Source organism: Lynx rufus, unplaced genomic scaffold (genome assembly GCF_022079265.1).
Source record: "Lynx rufus isolate CCGP_SWC_20201006 ecotype Redwood Valley unplaced genomic scaffold, mLynRuf1.p SCAF_24, whole genome shotgun sequence".
NCBI classification, from domain to species: domain Eukaryota; kingdom Metazoa; phylum Chordata; class Mammalia; order Carnivora; family Felidae; genus Lynx; species Lynx rufus.
This window is the reverse complement of record NW_025814839.1, coordinates 1,917,515-1,936,825: the sequence shown is the minus strand read 5'-3', so window position 1 is coordinate 1,936,825 and position 19,311 is coordinate 1,917,515. Positions and strand designations below refer to the sequence as shown.

The following is a 19,311-nucleotide window of genomic DNA, read 5'->3' as shown; positions in this document are numbered from 1 at the left end:
CGGTGGTTCCCGGACCCCCTAGGGGCTCTGCCAGGCTGGGAGGCAAAGGAGGCCGCACAGGGCCCCAGAATACAGACATTTTTTGAAGTGCAAAAAACAAAACCATTCTCCTTCAGATACAATAGAGGAAGAAGGAAACAAGAGGCGTGTGTTGGAATATGTCCTGTTGAGCACCAGGTAAACACTCTGCATTCAGTTCCTTAAGAAAAATGGACTTTTGGCTCCTGGGCCTCAGGTGTCCTTACAGGCAGAGGGGCCAGATCACAGAAAGGATTAGAAACACTTAAAAAAAAAAAAAAATCTTAACAGGCTCCCCATTCCCCCCAAAACTCCCATCCCTATGGAGGGAGCAAAGACTAAATCAGATTTGAGAATGCGAATACGACTGCAAACAGGTTAAACTGCTACTGAACTTGTGGGCAGGACGGAAGAAGGACCCTCTCTCTGGCCAGGCTGCTGAGATGCTCTGGGTGGGAGGTAAAAAGATTGTGGTGGGTGGAAAGCTGGGGGGGGGGGTCAAATGTTAAACAGGGCGCGCAGTGCCTCAGGGCTAAGAACCAGGTCCGTGGGGAAATGGGTCAGGCACTCACAGCTATGGCCTCTGGCCCGATGGGCCAGGGCAGGACCTGCTGACTCCTCTCTGTGCGGAGAGAGCCAAGCGGATCGTGGCCCCGGGGCGGAGCCGGCAGACTCGGACGAAGGCTGGGCAGCTCAGGCACTCAATCCTCCCGCAGGTAGGCTTCCTGCTCCGGTTCCGCCCTCTCGTCCCCTTCCTCCTGGGTTTTCTGACGGAGTTCCTCTGTCTGTGCTTCTGCCAACTTGGTTTCTGCTTTCTGGGAAAGCTGGCGCACCTCCTGCACCTGGGACTTCACCAGCTGAATGTGATTCCTGGCAGTTATAGAGGCCTGATCCGCTCCTGCCAAGAGATGGCACGGTTAGGCTGAATGGCGGAAGGGTAGAAGGCACGGTGGCGAAAAGGAAAGCCTGGGGCTCCCTGTCGTCTGAGCCCCTCTTGGAGACTCGCCCTGCCCTCCCTCTCTGCACCACAGAGAACTGTCTCCACGTTCAGGTCTGCATATTTCTCCAGCTATCCGCTCTCGTTATTAATAATTACTAAATGTTGATTCCCACAAGCATCTCTACAGCTACACAGCTCTTAGTATAGACATCTTATGAATTTACACAAGTAATACATTTCTTTTTGACAAATTAATAGCTCATTAAATTGTCAAAGATCTCTTTCGTCAGCCTACCTAATCTTCAGAGACAACCTCTGCTGGAAGTTTAATGAGCATCTTTCTCATCTTTCGTACATATGGGATGCACAGAGAAATATTTTGCTACTTTATATAATGGCACAAAAGGTATTGAACATATTTTGCAATTTTGCTTTTTCTTTAAACATGTTTTCAGGCTCTATCATTCTGTTTACCTGCTACTAGTATATTTCATCATACAGATACGCACACTTATCAATTCATCTATAGATGATCTGGGTGGTTCTTTTCTACCTTACTGTATTTTTTTTTAATTTTTTTTTCAACGTTTTTTATTTATTTTTGGGACAGAGAGAGACAGAGCATGAACGGGGGAGGGGCAGAGAGAGGGAGACACAGAATCAGAAACAGGCTCCAGGCTCCGAGCCATCAGCCCAGAGCTCGAACTCACGGACCGCGAGATCGTGACCTGGCTGATGTCGGACGCTTAACCGACTGTGCCACCCAGGCGCCCCTCTACCTTACTGTATTAATAAGAACCTTCAGCACAATGTTAAAAGTTAGTGGAGAATAGCAAGCATCTTATTTTGACCTTGATGGGAATGCCTCTCATAGTTCATTAAGTAGGAGTACTTAACCTTGATTAATTATCATGTTAATAAAACTGTATTCATAACTGTACTGGGATTGAAATCATAAATGGGTATTACATTTTACTGAAGGCTTTTGGGGCCTATATTGATATTACACCGCTGGCTTTTCTCCTTTAATCTACTGTAGATAATCTCAAGTAGTAAATTATATTGGTAGTTTTTTTTTTCCAGTGTTGAAGTATTTTGTATTTTGCGGTAAATGGCTATATCTTACTTTTATGTATATTCTTAAGTGATACTGACCATAGTTCTTTTTTTGTTTCGGTACTGGCCTAGTGCAGTTTGGGATCAGGCCTAGGCCAGCTTTATACAACCGTTGGGAGGCTTGCCATCATTTTCTGTGTACTGATACACTTTCTGTAACGTAGGATATGTTCCTGAAAGATTTGATAAAGCTATCCCACAAAACAGCTGGGTTTAGTGTCCACTTTTGGGACACAGAGTCTTTGAATACTGTTTCAACCTTTATGGTTATTGGCTCTATTTTGATTCTTTACTTCTTTGGCCAATGTGGGGTTTCCATAAAGACTATAATATTGATATAATTAAAAACCCTCCGTATCTGTAACAGCCCTTTCTAATGTTACTTTTGCCTTCTAAAAAGTCCTACTTGCCAAAAAAATTTTTTTTCTTTTTAAGAACCAGATTTTGCCCTTTTTCTTTTTCTTTTGAAAGCGAGAGCACATGAGCGGGGGAAGGCAGAAAGAGAGGGAGAGACAGACAGAAATCCCAAGCAAGTTCCTGACACTGTCTGCCAGGAGTCTGAGGGGCTTGAACCCATAAACGGTGAGATCATGACCTGAGTTAAGAGTTAGATGCTTAACCAGCTGAGCCACCTAGGCACCCTGATTTTGCCTTTCTGATTATTTTTATCTTCTTACACCTTTTATTTCATTTGTTCTACACTGGGTGTACAGTCCCCTATTTCTAAATGGGTTACAAGTTTAGTTTCTTCATTTTCAGTACTCGGTACACTGAATATTCCCTGTCATTCATGGCTGTTCTTTGAACTTATGACATACCTCTTTGAAGGTGCCCCAGGTCTCTTTAGCAGCTACTTTATCTGCAACTCTCTCTGTCTGCTGCATACTGCGCGTGTCATCACCGATTCAAATATTTTTCCATTTCTATTTTGATTTTTGGTCAGAGAAGGGGGTAAGAGGGAATTGGCTGAGGCTTTGTCACCTGGCATAAAATCAATTTTTGTATGTGCTCTATTTGTTTGAGAAGAATGTATTTGGAAGGGGGGCAAAGTTTTATATTTACTATGTATACTTTTTAAAAAAAATTTTTTTTCAACGTTTATTTATTTTTGGGACAGAGAGAGACAGAGCATGAACGGGGGAGGGGCAGAGAGAGAGGGAGACACAGAATCGGAAACAGGCTCCAGGCTCCGAGCCATCAGCCCAGAGCCTGACGCGGGGCTCGAACTCCCGGACCGCGAGATCGTGACCTGGCTGAAGTCGGACGCCCAACTGACTGCGCCACCCAGGCGCCCCTTTTTACTATGTATACTTGATGAAGCTTTTAAAAATCATTGTTCCGACCCTTCACAGCTTTACTTTTTTTAGTCTTGATCTGTGAGTCTCTGAGATGTGTATAAAACGTAACTTTTCCTTGTAAATCTCAATTTTGCTTTATTACATTTTCATGATATATTTTTGTTAGTGTTGAATATTTACTGATTATAAAATAATTTAAAAATCATCCATTATTCCACCATCCAGACTATATTAGCATTTTGGTTCATTTCCTCCCAATATTTGTGTCTTCAGTTTGTTCCATCAATGCCTTATAGTTTTCAGAGTATGCATCTTTTGCCTCCTTGGATGAATGTATTCCTAGGTATTTTATTCTTTTGGGTGCAATTGTAAATTTTCTTAAATCTTTTTTTTTTTTTAAACAACTGAGGATGAAGTTAGCTGTGGACTTTTCAGGTATGGCCTTTAATGTATTTGGGGATACTCCCAACTAAGCCCACTTTGCTGAGAGTTTTTATCATCAATGGATGTCATATTTCGTCAAATGCTTTTCTTTGCATCTATTGAGTTGATCATATGGTTTTTATCCTTCTTGTTAATGTGAAGTATCACACCGATTTGCAAATATCAAACAACCCTCTCATCCCTGGAATAAAGCTCACTTGACCTTGATGAATGATTTTTGTAATGTTGTTATTGAGGATTTTTGCATCTATGTTCCTCAGAAGTACTGCTGGCTTCTGGTTTTCTTTTTGCAGAGTCTTTCGTTTTGGTATCAGGGAGGGCTGAATTTGGAAATTTTCGTCTATGTTTTGGAATAGTTTGAGAAGAACAGGTATTCTCTCTTCCTTAAAAGTTTAGTATGATTCAATTTGGTGAGGCCATCTGGCCCTTGACTTTTGTTGGGAGTTTTTTTGTTTTTAATATTAATTTTGAGGGAGAGGGAGAATCCCAAGCAGGCTCTCCACTATTGTGGGGCTCAATCTCATGAACTGCGGGATCATGCCCTGAGTTGAAATCCAGAGTCCGATGCTTAACCCACTGAGCCACCTGGTGCCCCAGGAGTTTTTATTACTGATTCCATTTCATTACTAGTAATTGTTCTGTTCAAATTTTCTATCTTTTATTGGTTCACTTTTGGAAGATGTAGGTTTCTAGGAATTTATTATTTCTTCTAGATTGTCCAATTTGTTGATATATGATTTTTCATAATCTTTTATAATCCTTTGTATTTCTGTGGTATCGGTATGTGGTATTTCTGTGGTATTCTCCATTTCTGATTTTTTTAATGTTTGTTTATTTTTGAGAAAGGGAGACAGAGCACGAGCAGGGGGAGGGGCAGAGAGAGGGAGACACAGAATCTGAAGCAGGTTCCAGGCTCTGAGTTGTCAGCACAGGGCCTGGTGCAGGGCTCAAACCCATAAACTGAGATCTCAAACCCATAAACCCATGACCTGAGCCACCCAGGTGACCGAGTCCTTTTTTCTTTTTTTTTTTTTTTTTTAGGAGTCTGACTAAGGTTTATCAATTTTGTCTGTCTTTTGAAAGAACCAGCTCTTGGGTTCATTGATCTTTCCTTTTTTTTTAAATTTCCTATTTCTGTTCCAATCTTTATTATTTTGTTCCCTTCTACTAGGCTTTTATTTGTTCTTCTTTTTCTAGCTCCTTTAGGTGTAAGGTTAGGTTTTTTTTTTTTTTTTTTTTTCTTAAGTGAGGCCTATATTACTGTAAACTTAGAACTGCTTTGGCTGAGTCCCAAAGATTTTGGACCAGTGTGTTTTCTTTTCTCTCCATGTATTTTATTTCCTCTATGATTTCTTGGTTGACCCACTTGTTCAGTAGCATGTTGTTTAGCCTCCATGTGTTTATTTTTCTAGATTTTCTTCTTGAAATTGATTTCTAGTCTCAATTCATTGGGGTCAGAAAAGATATTTGATAAGATCTCAATCTTCTTAAACTTACTGAGACTAATTTTGTGGCCTAACATGTGATCTTTCCTGGAGAATGTTCTATGTGCACTTGAAAAGACTGTATACTCTGTTTTGTGATGGAATGTTTTGTGTGTTTAGCTGTTAGGTCCGTGTGGTCTAATGTGTCGTTCAAAGCCACTGTTTTCTGTCTGGATCATCTATCTTTTTTTTTTTTTTTTAAATGTTTATTTATTGGTGGTGGTGGGGGGGGGAGAGCGAGAATCTCAAGGAGGCCCTGTGCTGTCAGCATAGGGCTGGACATGGGGCTCAGTCTCATCAACTGTGAGATCATGATCTGAGCCAAAATCAAGAGATGCTTAACTGAGTCACCTAGGCGCCCCTGAATCATCTATCCTCTGATGTAAGTGGGGTGTTAAAATCCCTTACCATTATTATATTACTGTCAATTTCTCCCTTTTTTGTGTGTTAATATTTGATGTATGTATTTAGGTGCTATGTTGCGTGCATATTCGTTAACTGTTATGTCTTGTTGGATTGATTCCTTTATGTAATATCCTTCTTTGTCTCTTGCTACAGGCTTTGTTTTAAAGTCTATTTGTCTGGGGCGCCTGGCTGGCTTGGTCAGTTAAGTGTCTGACTTCAGCTCAGATCATGAGTTTGACCCCCACATCAGGTTCTGTGCTGACCATGTGGAGCTTGCTTGGGATTCTCTCTGCCTCTCCCCAACTCATGCTTTCTCTCTCAAAAATAAACACACTTAAAAAAAAAATTAACAAGGTCGATTTCTGATCGAAGTGTTGCTACCCTGGCTTCCCCCCCACCCCCCCACTTCATTTGCATGGCATATGTTTTTCCATCCCTTCACTTTCAGTCTGTATGTGTGTTTAGGTCAGAAGCGAATCTCTCGTAGGCAGCATAAGTGGGTCTTCTGTGTCTTTTGGAGCACTTAGTCCCCTGACATTTAAAGTAATTATTGATAGGTGTATACTTACTGCCATCTTGTTAACTGTTTTCTGGTTGTTTTTATAGTTCTTCTCTTGCTCTTTTCCCTTGTGAATTTGATGGCTTTTTTAAAATTTCTATTTTTGAGAGACAGAGTGGAAGAGGCTGAGGGGCAGAAAGAAGTGGAGAGCAGAGGATCCAAAGCGGGCTCAGCGCTGAGCAATGAGCCTGAGGTGAGCCTTGAACCCAGGAACTGCAAGATCATCACCTGAGCTGAAGTTGGACGCTCAACTGGGCCACCCAGGTGCCCCTGATGGCTTTCTTTAGTGGTTGTTTTTGTGTGTATCTATTATAGGTTTTTGATTTGTGGTCACCATTTGGTTCATATAGAACATGTTATATGCATCAGAGACTACATTAAGTTGGTTTCTTAAGTTTGTAAGCACTAAATTTTTACTCTCTCCACATTTTATGTATATGATGTCATTTCACATCTTTTTGTGTATCCCTTGACTCATTTTTGTATCAATTTTTACTACTTATGTGGTTTAACCTCTATACTGGCTTTGTAAGTGAATAATCTAATACTTTTACTATATATTGGCTTTTACGTGTGACATTTTTTCCTTTCATAATTTTCTTCTAGTTATGGCCTCCCTCCCACCCCCATTTAAAGAATTTCCTTTAGCATTTCCCATAGGCTGGTTTAGTGGTGATGAACTCCTTTAACTCTTGTTTGGGAAACTCACTCTCCTTATATTTTGAATGATAACCTTGCTGGGTATTCTTGGTCATAGATTTTCTCCTTTTAGCACTTTCAACACATGCCACTTCCTTCTGGCCTGCAAAGTTTGTGCTGAAAAAAATCAACTAGTAGCCTTATGGGGTATCTCTTGCATGTAACTATTTTGCTGATTATTTTTTTGATGTTTGTTTATTTTTGAGAGTGAGCAAGCAAGCATGGGGGAGGAGCAGAGAGAGGAAGACACAGAATCTGAAGCAGACTCCAGGCTCTGAGCTGTCAGCACAGAGCCCGCCACGGGGCTTGAAATCATGAACTGCAAGATCATGACCTGAGCCAAAGTCAGATACACTTAAGTGACTGAGCCACCCAGGCTCCCCGTACTTTCTGCCATTTTAATTGTATATCTTGGTGTGGATCTCTTTTGGTTCATCTTGTTAGGGGCTATTTATGCTTCCTGGACCTGAATGTCTGTTTCCTTTTCCAGATTAGGAAAGTTTTCTGCCGTCTTCTCTCTTCTTCTAGGATCCCTATCATGTGGATGTCATTATGCTTGATAAAGTCACCGAGTACCCTTAACCTATTTTTACGTTTTGCTGTTCAGCTTGTTTTCCATCACCCTGTCCTCCAGATCATTGATCTATTCCTCTCCCTCCTCTCATCTTCTGTTGGTTCCCTCTAGTGTATTTTTTATTTCCATTGCTGAATTCTTTATCTCTGGTTCTTTTTAGATTTTCTCTTTGTTGAAATTCTGAGTTCATCCCCTTTTTCTCAAGTCCAGTGAGTACGTTTATGACAATCACTTTGAATTCCTTATCAGGCAATTGCTTAATGACTGATATCTTCTGGATTGTTTTAATGCCTTTAGTCTTGAGTCCTTTTTCGGATTCTGACATCGCTCTGCTAGAGCTTTTTGGGATAGCTTTCTTTTTCTTAATAATGGCTCAGTTTAGCTTTTTATAACTTTCAACCTTCCTATACATTTTGTTTTAGGTATCTCTGTAAATCGTTTTTGCTGTGATTATTTTTTTGAACATATTCTTAGCTACTGCAATTATTGATGTTGGTACTTGTTCCTTTATTTACTTCGCATTTTCTTTTAAATCTTTATCAAGTTTTCATTTGTTTAACAAGGTCTAATGTTAAGCCAATGTCTATCTCTTCTTAGCATGCTTTCACTTCTTCCCTGAACTGATTTAAAAATTTAACACTCAGGGGGCACCTGCGTGTCTCAGTTGGTTAAGTGTCCAACTTCAGCTCAGGTTACGTTCTCACAGTTCATAAGTTCAACCCCGTGTCAGGCTCTGCACTGACAGCTCAGAGCCTGGAGCCTGCTTTGGATTTAGTGTCTCCCTCTCTCTTTGCCCCTCCTCTGCTTGTGTTCTCTCTCAAACATTAAAAAAAAAAAAAAAAAAAAAAAAAAAAAAAAAAAACCTCAAATTTTGACAAGTTTTATTAAATTTTTTTCACTATTTTTTATCTCAGTTGCTCCTTTTTAAACTAATTTCTTTATTCACAAAGCAGTTTTTCCAGAAAGCATATGTGGTTGGTAAACTTTTGAGTCTTTTTATATCTGAAATAATATTTGGCTGTATATAAAATTCTAGGTTATTGATTTGTCACCTTGCATCCAGGATTGCTGATAAGACTGATTCTTATAGTTTTTTTTAGGATTCTTTGTATATTTCATATTGAGCTTTTTGCCATGATTTTAAATTGTGAGCCTTTTTAATCAGTTTTATGAAAAGGTCTTTTTCCAGATAATGCTTACACTTTCCCTTTTCTCCAGCTCAATCTAAGCCTGCCTGGATGATGAAGGTTGCCTGGGAATGTTCATGCTGTAACACCTCAGCAAATCTCCCTGTTCACTGCACATCTCCCACCTCTGCTGTGGCACCGCTATGGTGCTACTTTCATATATTTGCTGTTTCACTCTTCATTCCAATTCTGCTTTTAGTTCACTAACAATTCTTTTTTGTTTTACTTTAAAAAATACATACATATGTTGTGGGGCACCTGGGTGGTTCAGTCAGTTAAGCAGGTGACTCTTGATTTCGGCACAGGTCTTGATCTCATGATTGAGCCCCGCATCGGGCTCTGTGCTGACAGTGAGGGGCCTGCTTGGGATTCTCTCTTTCTGCCCTTCCTCTGCTCATGCACTCTCTCAAATCAACATAAAAAAAAACCAAACATATATTATATGCTTTTTTTTAAGATGTGACACCAGAGCCCCTAGTTTGTTATCCCGAAGTCAGGAAACAAAAGAGCTGACCCTAGGCTTCTGGTTTGAAACGAATTCAGGTAAGATTAAACTAGTTTTATTTAAAATATTTTAAATTAAAAAACATTCAGCTCAAGCCCACTGGATGGATAGTGAGGTTCAAAAAACATCCTGGTGAATGACTGGGATACAAAAGTGGAGGCATTAGAATTGGGCTGAATCCCAGTCTGGCTGCTTACTTACCATACCACATCATCTCCACGGGTTTTTAACCCTCTCTCCCCATTTTCTTCATTTGTAAAGTGGGAAAGATCATCCTCAAATTCCTTAAATTGAAAGTGCCTATAAAATACTTACAACATATACTCAATAAATAGTAGCTATTATTTGTCTGGGATCCGCCACTGACTAGGATTCCAGGTTTCAGTAAGGTTCACACAGATTGATGATCTCAAGTCTCCTCCAACTGTGTCCCTCTATGACTAGTTATTCATAAATATCGGTGTTACGAAAAGAATAAAACGCTTGGGATGCCTGGGTGGCTCAGCTGCTTAAGCGTCCAACTCTTGATCTGCACTCAGGTCGTGATCTCGCGGTTTGTGGGATCAAGCCCCGCATCTGGTCTGCACGGACAGCATGAAGCCTACTTGGGATTCCCTGCCTCTATCTCTCTCATGTTCTCTCTCTCTCAAATAAACTTAAAAAAAACCCACAAAAAACACAAATGCTTAAAAATCTGGGGTACCTGGGTGGCTCAGTCAGTTAAGCATCCTGACTTTTGGTTTGGGCTCAGGTCACGATCTCAAGGTTTGAGCCACGCATCCGGCTCTGCACTGACAGTGCAGAGCCTGCTTGGGATTCTTCCTCCCTCTGTCCCTCCCCTGTGCTCTCTCTCAAAATAAACAGACATTTAAAAAAAAGCCTAAAAACCATTTGGACGCAATCATTTTCTAATTGGCAGCAGTTGCACCATTTTCTAGACACAGACTACCTGGCGATTGGAGATGGAGACATTTTTTCAGTCAGAGCCACAGGCCTTAGACTGTCTAATCTAAATCCCTCATTTTACAGCTAGATGAAAACTCAACTGGCACACTGGTAGTGAAAACTGGAACCTACCAGTCTGGTATGCGGCTTCTGCCGCCATCTCTGAAAGACCAAGGGCAGTCATCCAAGTGGTTTCCAACTTCAAGTACTCTTGTTGCTTTGAAGTCATCTGTAAATTAAACACAGCACTTCAGACAACAACGAGAGGTTCATAAACACATTAAAATGGACTTAGAGTAGTAGATTCGGAGAACAGTTACTGGTCAGACACCTTAATTTACTAACTTAGATACCAGGATGAGGTAGGGGCACTAATACAGAAATGTCTAATAACTTTTTCTTACCTCAACTCTGGCTCCTATGATCACCTGCCACACTTCATCTTCCTCCTGTGAATTCATTTTCCCAAGTAAACTCGTATATTGTCGGTACAAAGAAATTAAGGTGTAAACGGCCTACAAATACAGAATAAATAAGCGTGAGTAAAACAGGTGAGACATACTAGGATTAGTGAGAATTACACCTCAAGGAAATCAAGTCCTGTTATAGCCAACCAGCTCTTCAGTCCTTCCACCTCACTGAAATCGCACTACTGTATGAGGTAAAGGCATTATTCTAGGACACGAGTGTACCCACTAGTCCACTTCTGTGTTTTTAAAAGATTGTTAGCAGTTCACACAGAGAATACAACGTAGAAGAAAAGCCCAGAAGGCTGAGGGGGAAAGCTGCCGAAAAATAAAGGTATAATAAACCTATAAATGATACCTATTAGATTAGTGGTTTTGAAACTATTCCCACAGAGAAGCCCCTGGTGCTGCAAGTGTTAGACTCTGCACCCCTTTAGCCCTAACTGAACCCAATCAGCTTTGTTCTCTGGTCTTATACTGCGATGCTGTATTTAAAGACTTTTTTTTTTTTTTTTTTTTAAAGAGTTCCTGGAAAAAGTCAAAACACCACTGACTTAGGTCGAAGCCTCAGCCAACTTTTGTAAAGGACCAGAGAGTGAATATTTTAGGCTTTGTGGGCCCTATAGTCTCTGTTGAAACTATTCAATTCACAAAACAGTCATAGACAACATAAAAACAAATGAGTCTGGCTACGTTTCAGTAGAACTACGAAAACAGGCATCAGGCTAGACTTGGGCTATGAGCAATAATTTGCTAACCCCTGGTTTAGACAATCAAAACTTAAGAGGACACTTACCTTAGTATATTCAGTGATTGCTTCAATCAAAGCATACGTGGTCTGAGAGAGAAAGGTGGAGGTGCTATCTGTTACCAAAGACACAGCTCTCCTCATTAATGCATCATTGCTAAGAGAATGAGGCTCCAATTTCTGAAAGACACAAACATTTTCACTCAACTTCTAACCTAAAGCTCCAACCGAGAATTTCATCATAGATAGCCAAGTGAAAAACACTTGTCACACTGCAGCTGCTGCTTTGTTTTCTCATTAGGCTCTATTTGGGCTAATAAAGACAATATACGGAAGTAACTCCAGAGTATGCTTTCTGTCCACTTTTATTCTTTATGCTCTGCTCCGCTCCAAAAAGCCAAGCACTTCTTTACATGAAATAGGTCTAGTAATTATAACCAACAAATTTCAGAAAGTTGTGATTCATTCATGAACACAGTGTTAGATACCTGGGATATGAAGATATATAGGATATATTCTCTGTCCTCAAAGATTTCAGATGGGGAAGGGGAGGAGCTGGGGCTAACAGAGAACTTGAGAAATTAACGCAGTCAAGTACCACGGAGTTGTGGCAGAAGTCCATACAGGCTACAGTGGGGGCACACACATGAAAACAATCTCTTCTATGTTGAATGAAAAGAGCTTAGAAAAGGCTTCACAGAGCTGATGACAATTAAGCAGAGTCTAAGTCAATGGGTGGATGGGGGAGAGCAATTCTGGGCAGAATGAACAGTAGAGTCTTGGGTGGGGTTTGGGGACTCTTCACTCTGACCTCAGTTATTATTTAAAAAAAAGCCAATATAACTTCTCAAGAGTTAAGGTAATGTAGCCACCTTAACTAAATACAGGTCTCCCCTGCTTTTGCAAAGTTTGTGTTAAGCCACTTTTCTTTTAAGAAAGATTTACAGAGGCACCTGGGTGGCTTGGTTGAGCGTCTGACGTCGGCTCAGGTCATGATCTCTCGCAGTTTGTGGGTTCGAGCCCCACACTGGACTCGCTGCCGTCAGCGCAGAGCCTACTTTGGATCCTCTGTCCCTCTTTCTCTCTGCCCCTCCCCCGCTTGAGCTCTCTCTCAAAAATAAATAAACGTTAATAAAAAAGAAAAAGAAAAAAAGACCTACATTAGTACCTGATCTCAATAACCAAAATATGTCTGGAGAAGATTTTCAAGTTTACGAAGAAAAAAAAGCTGTTACTGTACTAATGTCTTTCCTGAAAAGCCAAGTGGCATAATGTGAACTTTTGGAAAGATGCTCTTTGTTTTACGCTGAATTACCAAAGGCTTCATAGGAATGCTTTACTTTCGGGTCATCCCTGACTCTGCCTTTTCCTTCCTCAACAGAGCACTGATCGTATCAGAACAAAGAAACCAATTCCTTCAATCCTATGTTATCTTGTTTTTGCTATTTAGAGTGTAAGCCCAGAGAACCGCTGCCCATTGAAAGTAGCCGTCAAGAATTATCTCTGACACATGAACAAATCCAGAATTTCATTTACCATATTTATCTTTCATTCAATCAAATAAGTATTCCTTATGTACCTTCCATTCAGGGGCTAGAAAGACTGGGAAGAATATATACTGTTCACTGGAAGCTAACTTTTATATATTCTAACTGACGTCTTCACGATTCACTTTACAATGCATTTCATTTGTTCCTTACAACGGTCCACGTATTATCACTTCTTTTTTACAGATGAGGAAATGAAAACTCAGGATAGTTTTATAAACTTTCCCCAAAAGCCACATATCTAGACTTCAAACCACATCTGCACCCAAGTCTGTACCCTTTCCACTATGCTCTGCTGACTCAGGAGAGTGCCAGATAGATTATCACCAAATATCAAAATGTACAACACAAGGGATAAGAGGGAGATCACTGTTGGCCAGAAACTCTGAAAGGCTTTAAAGTGAGGTGGTACTTGGGCCTGAGACAGCTAGGATGAGAACTGTGAAGCAGCCCAGGGAAGAAGAGATAATGAGAAAAGAATACATCTGTTGCATGCGGGGGATGGTTAGGGATCTAGCCTGGTTACAACAGATGGCACAAGGAAGGGGAGACTAGCGAGGACACTCGAGTGCAGGGGCACACAATGGAGAGCCACTGCAGGTTCTGAAGAACAGAAAAGGAACTACCATTCCTACAGGATAAGGACCAGAGGCTCCTGCCATGTGGCCTGGGACTGAGGTAACTGGGGCTTAAGAAAGGTGTATGAACTGAGAAAGGACAGTCCCAAAATATTCTTTTGAAGGAAGGAAGGCTGTCTTAATTATGGCAGAAAAGGGCCAGTGTTCAAGTCAGGGTTTTAGGATTAACAATGCTTCACAAGCAGAGATGAGGTTTGGCGTGAGGAACAAAAAGGTGCGGTCTCAGGAGTAAGCCTCAGAAGATGCTGAAAGGACTTGTGGGAAGTGAAATCAATCTTCTTGTTGTGATAAACACACACGTCAGTATCAGACATATTTTGCCAAAATGGGGTTTGCTCTTTCCCCAAAAGCACACAACCAGTGATCGTTTTAATAAGGTGCCACTTTCATATCACCTGTCTGCTTGAGAGCACCTAGATGTCTACCAGACATCTTAGACTGTCACTTCCAAAACTCTCGATTTCATCCTCCCAAAACCCACTCCCCTCCACTCCAATAAATGGCAACTCCATTCTTTCAGTGGCTTAGGCCTTTTCATTTTTTACTGTTTATTTTTGAGAGAGAGAAAGAGAACGTGAGCACAGGAGGGGTCAGGGGGAGGGCAGATGATCCAAAGATGTCTCTGCACAAACTGCAGAGAGCCCGATGGGGGGCTCGAACTCAGAAACTGTGAGATCATGACCTGAGCAGAAGTCATGCTTAACCGACTGAGCCACCCAGATGCCCCTGCTTAGGCTTTTTAAAAAACCTTGGCATAGGGGCGCCTGGGTGGCGCAGTCGGTTAAGCGTCCGACTTCAGCCAGGTCACGATCTCGCGGTCCGTGAGTCCGAGCCCCGCGTCAGGCTCTGGGCTGATGGCTCGGAGCCTGGAGCCTGTTTCCGATTCTGTGTCTCCCTCTCTCTCTGCCCCTCGCCCGTTCATTCTCTGTCTCTCTCTGTCCCAAAAATAAATAAACGTTGAGAAAAAAAAAAAACCTTGGCATATACTCCACATTCAATCCACCGGCAACTCATGCTGACCGCATTTGGTCCAACTTCTCCCCACCTAAACTGTTGCCAGCCTGCTCCAATCCTGGACTAGAACAACAGTCTCCCATTGGTCTTCCTAGTTCCACACAGCAGCCTTTAAAAACTTACATGAGATCGTAACAGCCTTGTGTTAAAATCCTCTGTGCCTTCCTTTTCGGAATACAATTTAAAGCCTTACAATGCCAAAAAGGACAAAAAGCTGCGTTTGATCCTCAGCTAATTTTCTGGCCCCATCTATTATGCTCTTTCTCATTCCACTCCAGCCACATTAACCTGTTTGCTGTTCATCAAACATATCAGACATACACCTGCTTCTACCCCTTTGTACTCAAGAATTCCTTCTGCCTGGCAAACTCTTCTCCAAGACATTACCATGGCTCATTTTCTCATTCTGATCCCTATTTAGACATCACCTTATGAGAATAGCCCTCCTGGGCTACCCTTTCCTACCTAAAAACAAAAGAACTCCCTCCAAGCACTCCCTGTTCTCTTATTCTATTTGTTTCCTGCACAGCACTGATCACCTGGCATTTATATTTATTTTCTCCCCTTTTCCCTAGAATGTAAATTTTATGAAAGCAGGAACTTTGTTTTGTTCTTACATTTCTAGCAATGGCACTTTAAAGCTGCTCAATAAATTTTTGTTGAAAGACTACTCTGTTGATAGACTGTAATACCCTCGTCTTATTCCTCTCCCCTCTTTATACAATTTGACATACTGTTCCTACCAAATGGGACCATTAAAACGGGAGTATTAATATATTTGTTCAGTTATGAAGAAATAACGCTGGTATGGTAGAAAGTAAACTGTCGCATGGGGGTAGGAGCACTGGGTGAAACTAAGAGCTTGTCTGATGGTTCAGTGCGCCCCACCCCCGAGACTTCAAGAGGGCACAGTACACTAAGAAACAGTGACACTACAGTATTTTTACCTGTGCGATGGGAACTGCACACAGGGTCACACCAAATCCAACTGCCACAGTTTTGTGCCAGGGTCTTATCAGTTCTGAGAAGCAGCGCTTCTTAAAGTTAGCCACGACAGGAACACACGGTCTGTACCTAGAAGTCAAATTTAATAAGGCGTAACTACCAATCTGTAAGTCTCTTCAATTCGTTTGCAGGGGTTGAAAACTCACACCGAGCCGAGCAGGAGCCTAAATGAGGCGCTGGGTCGGCCCGCCAGATGACAGGGCTCATGAGGAAGCGCGTCGGACTGGACAGCCCAGGACTCGATCGAAAGGGCAACCGCTACCCAACTCCCGTGAACCGCTGCCGCGCGGGGAGGCGAGCCCGGTGGTTTCGGACTTTAACCGGTAGCGGGTATGGAAGTTTAAAAGGCGGTCTCAAAGCTTTTTAAAAACCTCAGGCCAAAATAAACGCTTCTGCAGGCAGCATTCAGCTCCGGAACTCGGGTTGAGGTTTCCAGGTGTCCCCGAGAGTCCCCGCCAGGCAACACCTGGAGTCCGCAGGTGCCGCGAAGGGCTCCCCGGTGTGCAGAGGACGCACCCGGCAGTGCCCGCGCGGGGACCGACCAACTCCCCTCCTGCCCTCAGGGAACACTTCCTTGAACAATCGGCCCCCCGCCAGGGCCTCTCCCCTTATCTCCCTCCAGTGGTTCCGAGGGGCTAACGGGAACTCGCTGGCAGGCCGAGGCACTCCAGGAAGCCAGCCCGAGCTTGTGGGGCTTGGCACTCGGCCAGTGGAATAACGGGAAAGCCGTCAGTGAGAAACAGACCCCGAGCTTGGCCTCCAGCCCGGGGCAACAGTCAGGAGGTCCTCGGATCTGAGAGGGGAGGGACGCCGGGACCCGCTCTGCCGAGAAGCCAAAAGCGTGCCACCTAGGCGGCCGCTGCCATCCCGGCCATGGCGCCCCCTGCGGTGCCTCCCACCCTGCCGCACCGCCCTTGCACCCGACCACAGAAGTACCTGAAGAGGGAGGCTACGCTCCGCGACACCCAGCTTCTCAGGGCCGCCATCCTGCGGCGGCCGAACGCCAGACGCACACGCCGGAAGTGACGCCACTTCGTGAGCGGGGGACGGGGCGCGGCCTCTTCTTGAGTGGGCCTGGCCCCATGACCGCACCCCCGCCCGAGAGAAAAGTTGGGATTGGACAGTCTGGAGGGAAGGGGCGGGGCTTAGGGTAACGGCAGTAACGGCCGCGACGAGCGCCCAACCGCCGCAGCTTCCGCGTGGGACTGGGCGGGCCCCGGGCCTGAGGGCGCTGAGCGGGCGGAGCGGAGTCGGCCGTCGTGAGAGGAAGTTGGATACCTACCCGGGCGAGGCCCTGCCTCGAGAGGCAGCCCTGGCCCGAGCGCGAGGCGCAGAGTTCTTCCGTCGGGGGGTGGGATGTGTCCGGCAGGAGGCGGAGCAGCGCGCGGTGGCTCCGGCCGCTGGGGGCTGGCACGAGGCGGGCGGGGCGGGGGGCGGGGCTGCGGGCGCTGTCACTTCAGCACCAGGAAGTAGGTGGTCCAGCCGGCCAGCAGCAGCGCTCCGATGAGCACCGTGTAGCTGAGGAGCACGAAGGCCAGCAGCTCCCGCAGCAGCTGCAGCACGTGGATGGTGGGCGAGGCCGGCATCGCAGGGAGCGGGAGGCCCGAGGACCTGCGGGGCGGGGGCACTCTGGAGTCCCTGGACGCGCAAAGAAGACGGTCCCCCCCCCCACCTCCCCGTAAGCCCACCCTCCATTGGCCACTCCGCAAGCGCTGCTGAGCCAGGCGGTGTTATAGACAATGTGGATACAGGGGGGCTAGGCTAGCTCCTGGCCCTCGAAAGAGTAAACACGCTGCCCTAAGGCTGAGAAAGCCCCAAGTGCTGACTTTCTCCCTAACAACCATCTGGACGCCCTCTTTGCATTTATACTAATAGAAGTCTTTTAAACCAAAAGTTCTCCTTGTTCTATGACTCCTAATCTGGATCTGGGTTGTGAGGAGAGAGAAGCCTGTCTGTTCCCAGTCTCCGCTGCTGCATTAGTCTTCATCCCTGGCTCTCTCTTCCCATCCACCTCCTGCATTTTTAATGCTGTGAGTGCTGCTAATGGCCTAATGAAGTAAAGCTTTCTTTTCCCATCACTCAAGCTGCGGCCCCAGCTGCCCCTGCTGCCTGGGAGGGGAAAAGGAGAGGGACCCATTTGGGTGGGAGAAGGCAGCAGGTCCTCATTGAAGCCCCTCAGCAATTCCCTGGACCCCAAGGCTTGATAACATGCAGTTTGAGAGTCTTTTGTGTTATAACCTGGCACGCTTGCCCTTCTGGCCAGCCAGTGTTGCAGAAGTGCCAAGAAGTGGGCATCAATTTGATTCTGGGCTTATCTCCTTCCCATTGTCCCCTTGTGCATCTGCTCCAGTCCTGTTATCTTCCACCGCTGATGGAATCAATGGCAACAATCTCTTTATCTCCATTGCTGTCCTGCCCAGCAACCTCCCCTCAGGCCCAGCCACTAGCTTCCTTCTCTCCCCATTTTACTCACTCAGCAAAGTTTCCACAACTCCTCCGCTGCAGCAGCTCCACGGTTCCTCTCCCGGTCTGGTGTCTAAAGGTAGGCGTGTGCGTACTCCGGTGGCCTCGGCAGAGCTGTGGGATATTCAGGCAGCAGCTGCGCTCACCAACTAGGTGTGGTCTAGAGACCAATCAGAGTCTCCCCGTGGTCCCTGAGCAATCAGGGAGCTGCGCACGGCCCGTCTCAGGCCAGGCGGGGCACTGGCAACCCTGCCTGCCCTCCGCCCATTTCACTGCCACAGCCCACAGGGCTCTAACGATGCCTGCAAAGCTCCCCAATCAGATGGGCTGAGCAAGTGGTACACGAGGGGATTTTTCATGTCCCTTCTTGTCTTGCTTTTCTAAACACCGCGGGTGGGATATAGTGCAAATCCTTTTCTAACCTACATCGAGAGGAACCCCGTCCTACTCTGTGTCTCAGAGTAGAAGAACCGATATACAACTTTCACTTACAACTTTCCAACTAAAGCAAAAGCTGTTGTCTGAAAAAACATGTAAGTGCGAGCGTGCATGTATGTGAGAAACGGGAGCTTAGAGAACCAAGAGCTCCTGAGTGCTTGATTGTAATTTACAGAGTTTAGCAGTTTAGAGATGAGATACAGTCACCTTCCCAACGAGCCTACTTCTAATTTCAACTCCAAATGTGATGCAAAAACAGCCAGTAAGGATGTCAGCAAATAACAGTCCCTTTCCCAGATGGACAACGAAGGGAAAGCACAAACTTTATACTGTTTCGGATTATTTTGCTTTTTGCTGTAGTTTGTGATTAGAGACTGTTTTTTGACCTTTAAAAATAGATGAGAGTGTGGACATCAACCCTTTTATCAACATCATCATCCACAAGCAAATGGCTCCTTAATTTAATCAGGGTCTGTTATTATCAAATCACTGCCCCGGCCGCAGCCTGGCTGAAAACAGGAGCAGAACATTATCAAGCTGCCCAGGAAGCCAGTGAGTAGTAATTGCTCCCCCAGAGAACTGGTCATCTGAAGGGCTTCTGCGTCCTGCCTAGTGACAGGAAAGAAAGTATGGCTAAGATTTATGCCCTCACCCCACACCACAGCAACAGATGAAAAAGAGAGGCTAGGAGAGCAGGCTCAGCTCTGTCCCCTTACACTCTCCTGTCCTTCAAATGGACGTCTCAGAGCAGTTAAGTATTCTAGCCTCTGCAGACTCTGGTCACCACGAAGTAATGGAAGCGAAGAAACATTATGTG

General features: G+C 44.4%; 1 protein-coding gene across 1 annotated transcript; it reads right to left on the bottom strand.

The window, feature by feature from the left end:
* Positions 1–147: 147 nt before the first annotated feature.
* On the bottom strand, positions 148–18,310 carry DIABLO (diablo IAP-binding mitochondrial protein). Its single transcript, XM_047087933.1, has 7 exons — positions 18,067–18,310; positions 16,530–17,204; positions 15,536–15,662; positions 11,438–11,569; positions 10,579–10,689; positions 10,307–10,403; positions 148–916 (listed from the first exon to the last, which is right to left on the bottom strand). Exons 2-7 carry the CDS (start codon positions 16,577–16,579, stop codon positions 720–722), a joined length of 714 nt encoding a protein of 237 aa, XP_046943889.1. The 5' UTR covers positions 16,580–17,204; positions 18,067–18,310; the 3' UTR covers positions 148–719.
* Positions 18,311–19,311: the final 1,001 nt, after the last annotated feature.

Bases quoted from the DNA above. Each gene is read 5' to 3' on its own strand.
- DIABLO (XM_047087933.1), bottom strand. From the start codon at position 16,579: ATGGCGGCCCTGAGAAGCTGGGTGTCGCGGAGCGTAGCCTCCCTCTTC. The intron at 11,570-15,535 runs GTAAAAATACTG...TGTGTCTTTCAG, and splicing joins GTGCAGTTCCCATCGCACAG to AAATTGGAGCCTCATTCTCT. The intron at 917-10,306 runs GTAGGTTCCAGT...ATCTCTTGGCAG, and splicing joins AGAAGCCGCATACCAGACTG to GAGCGGATCAGGCCTCTATA.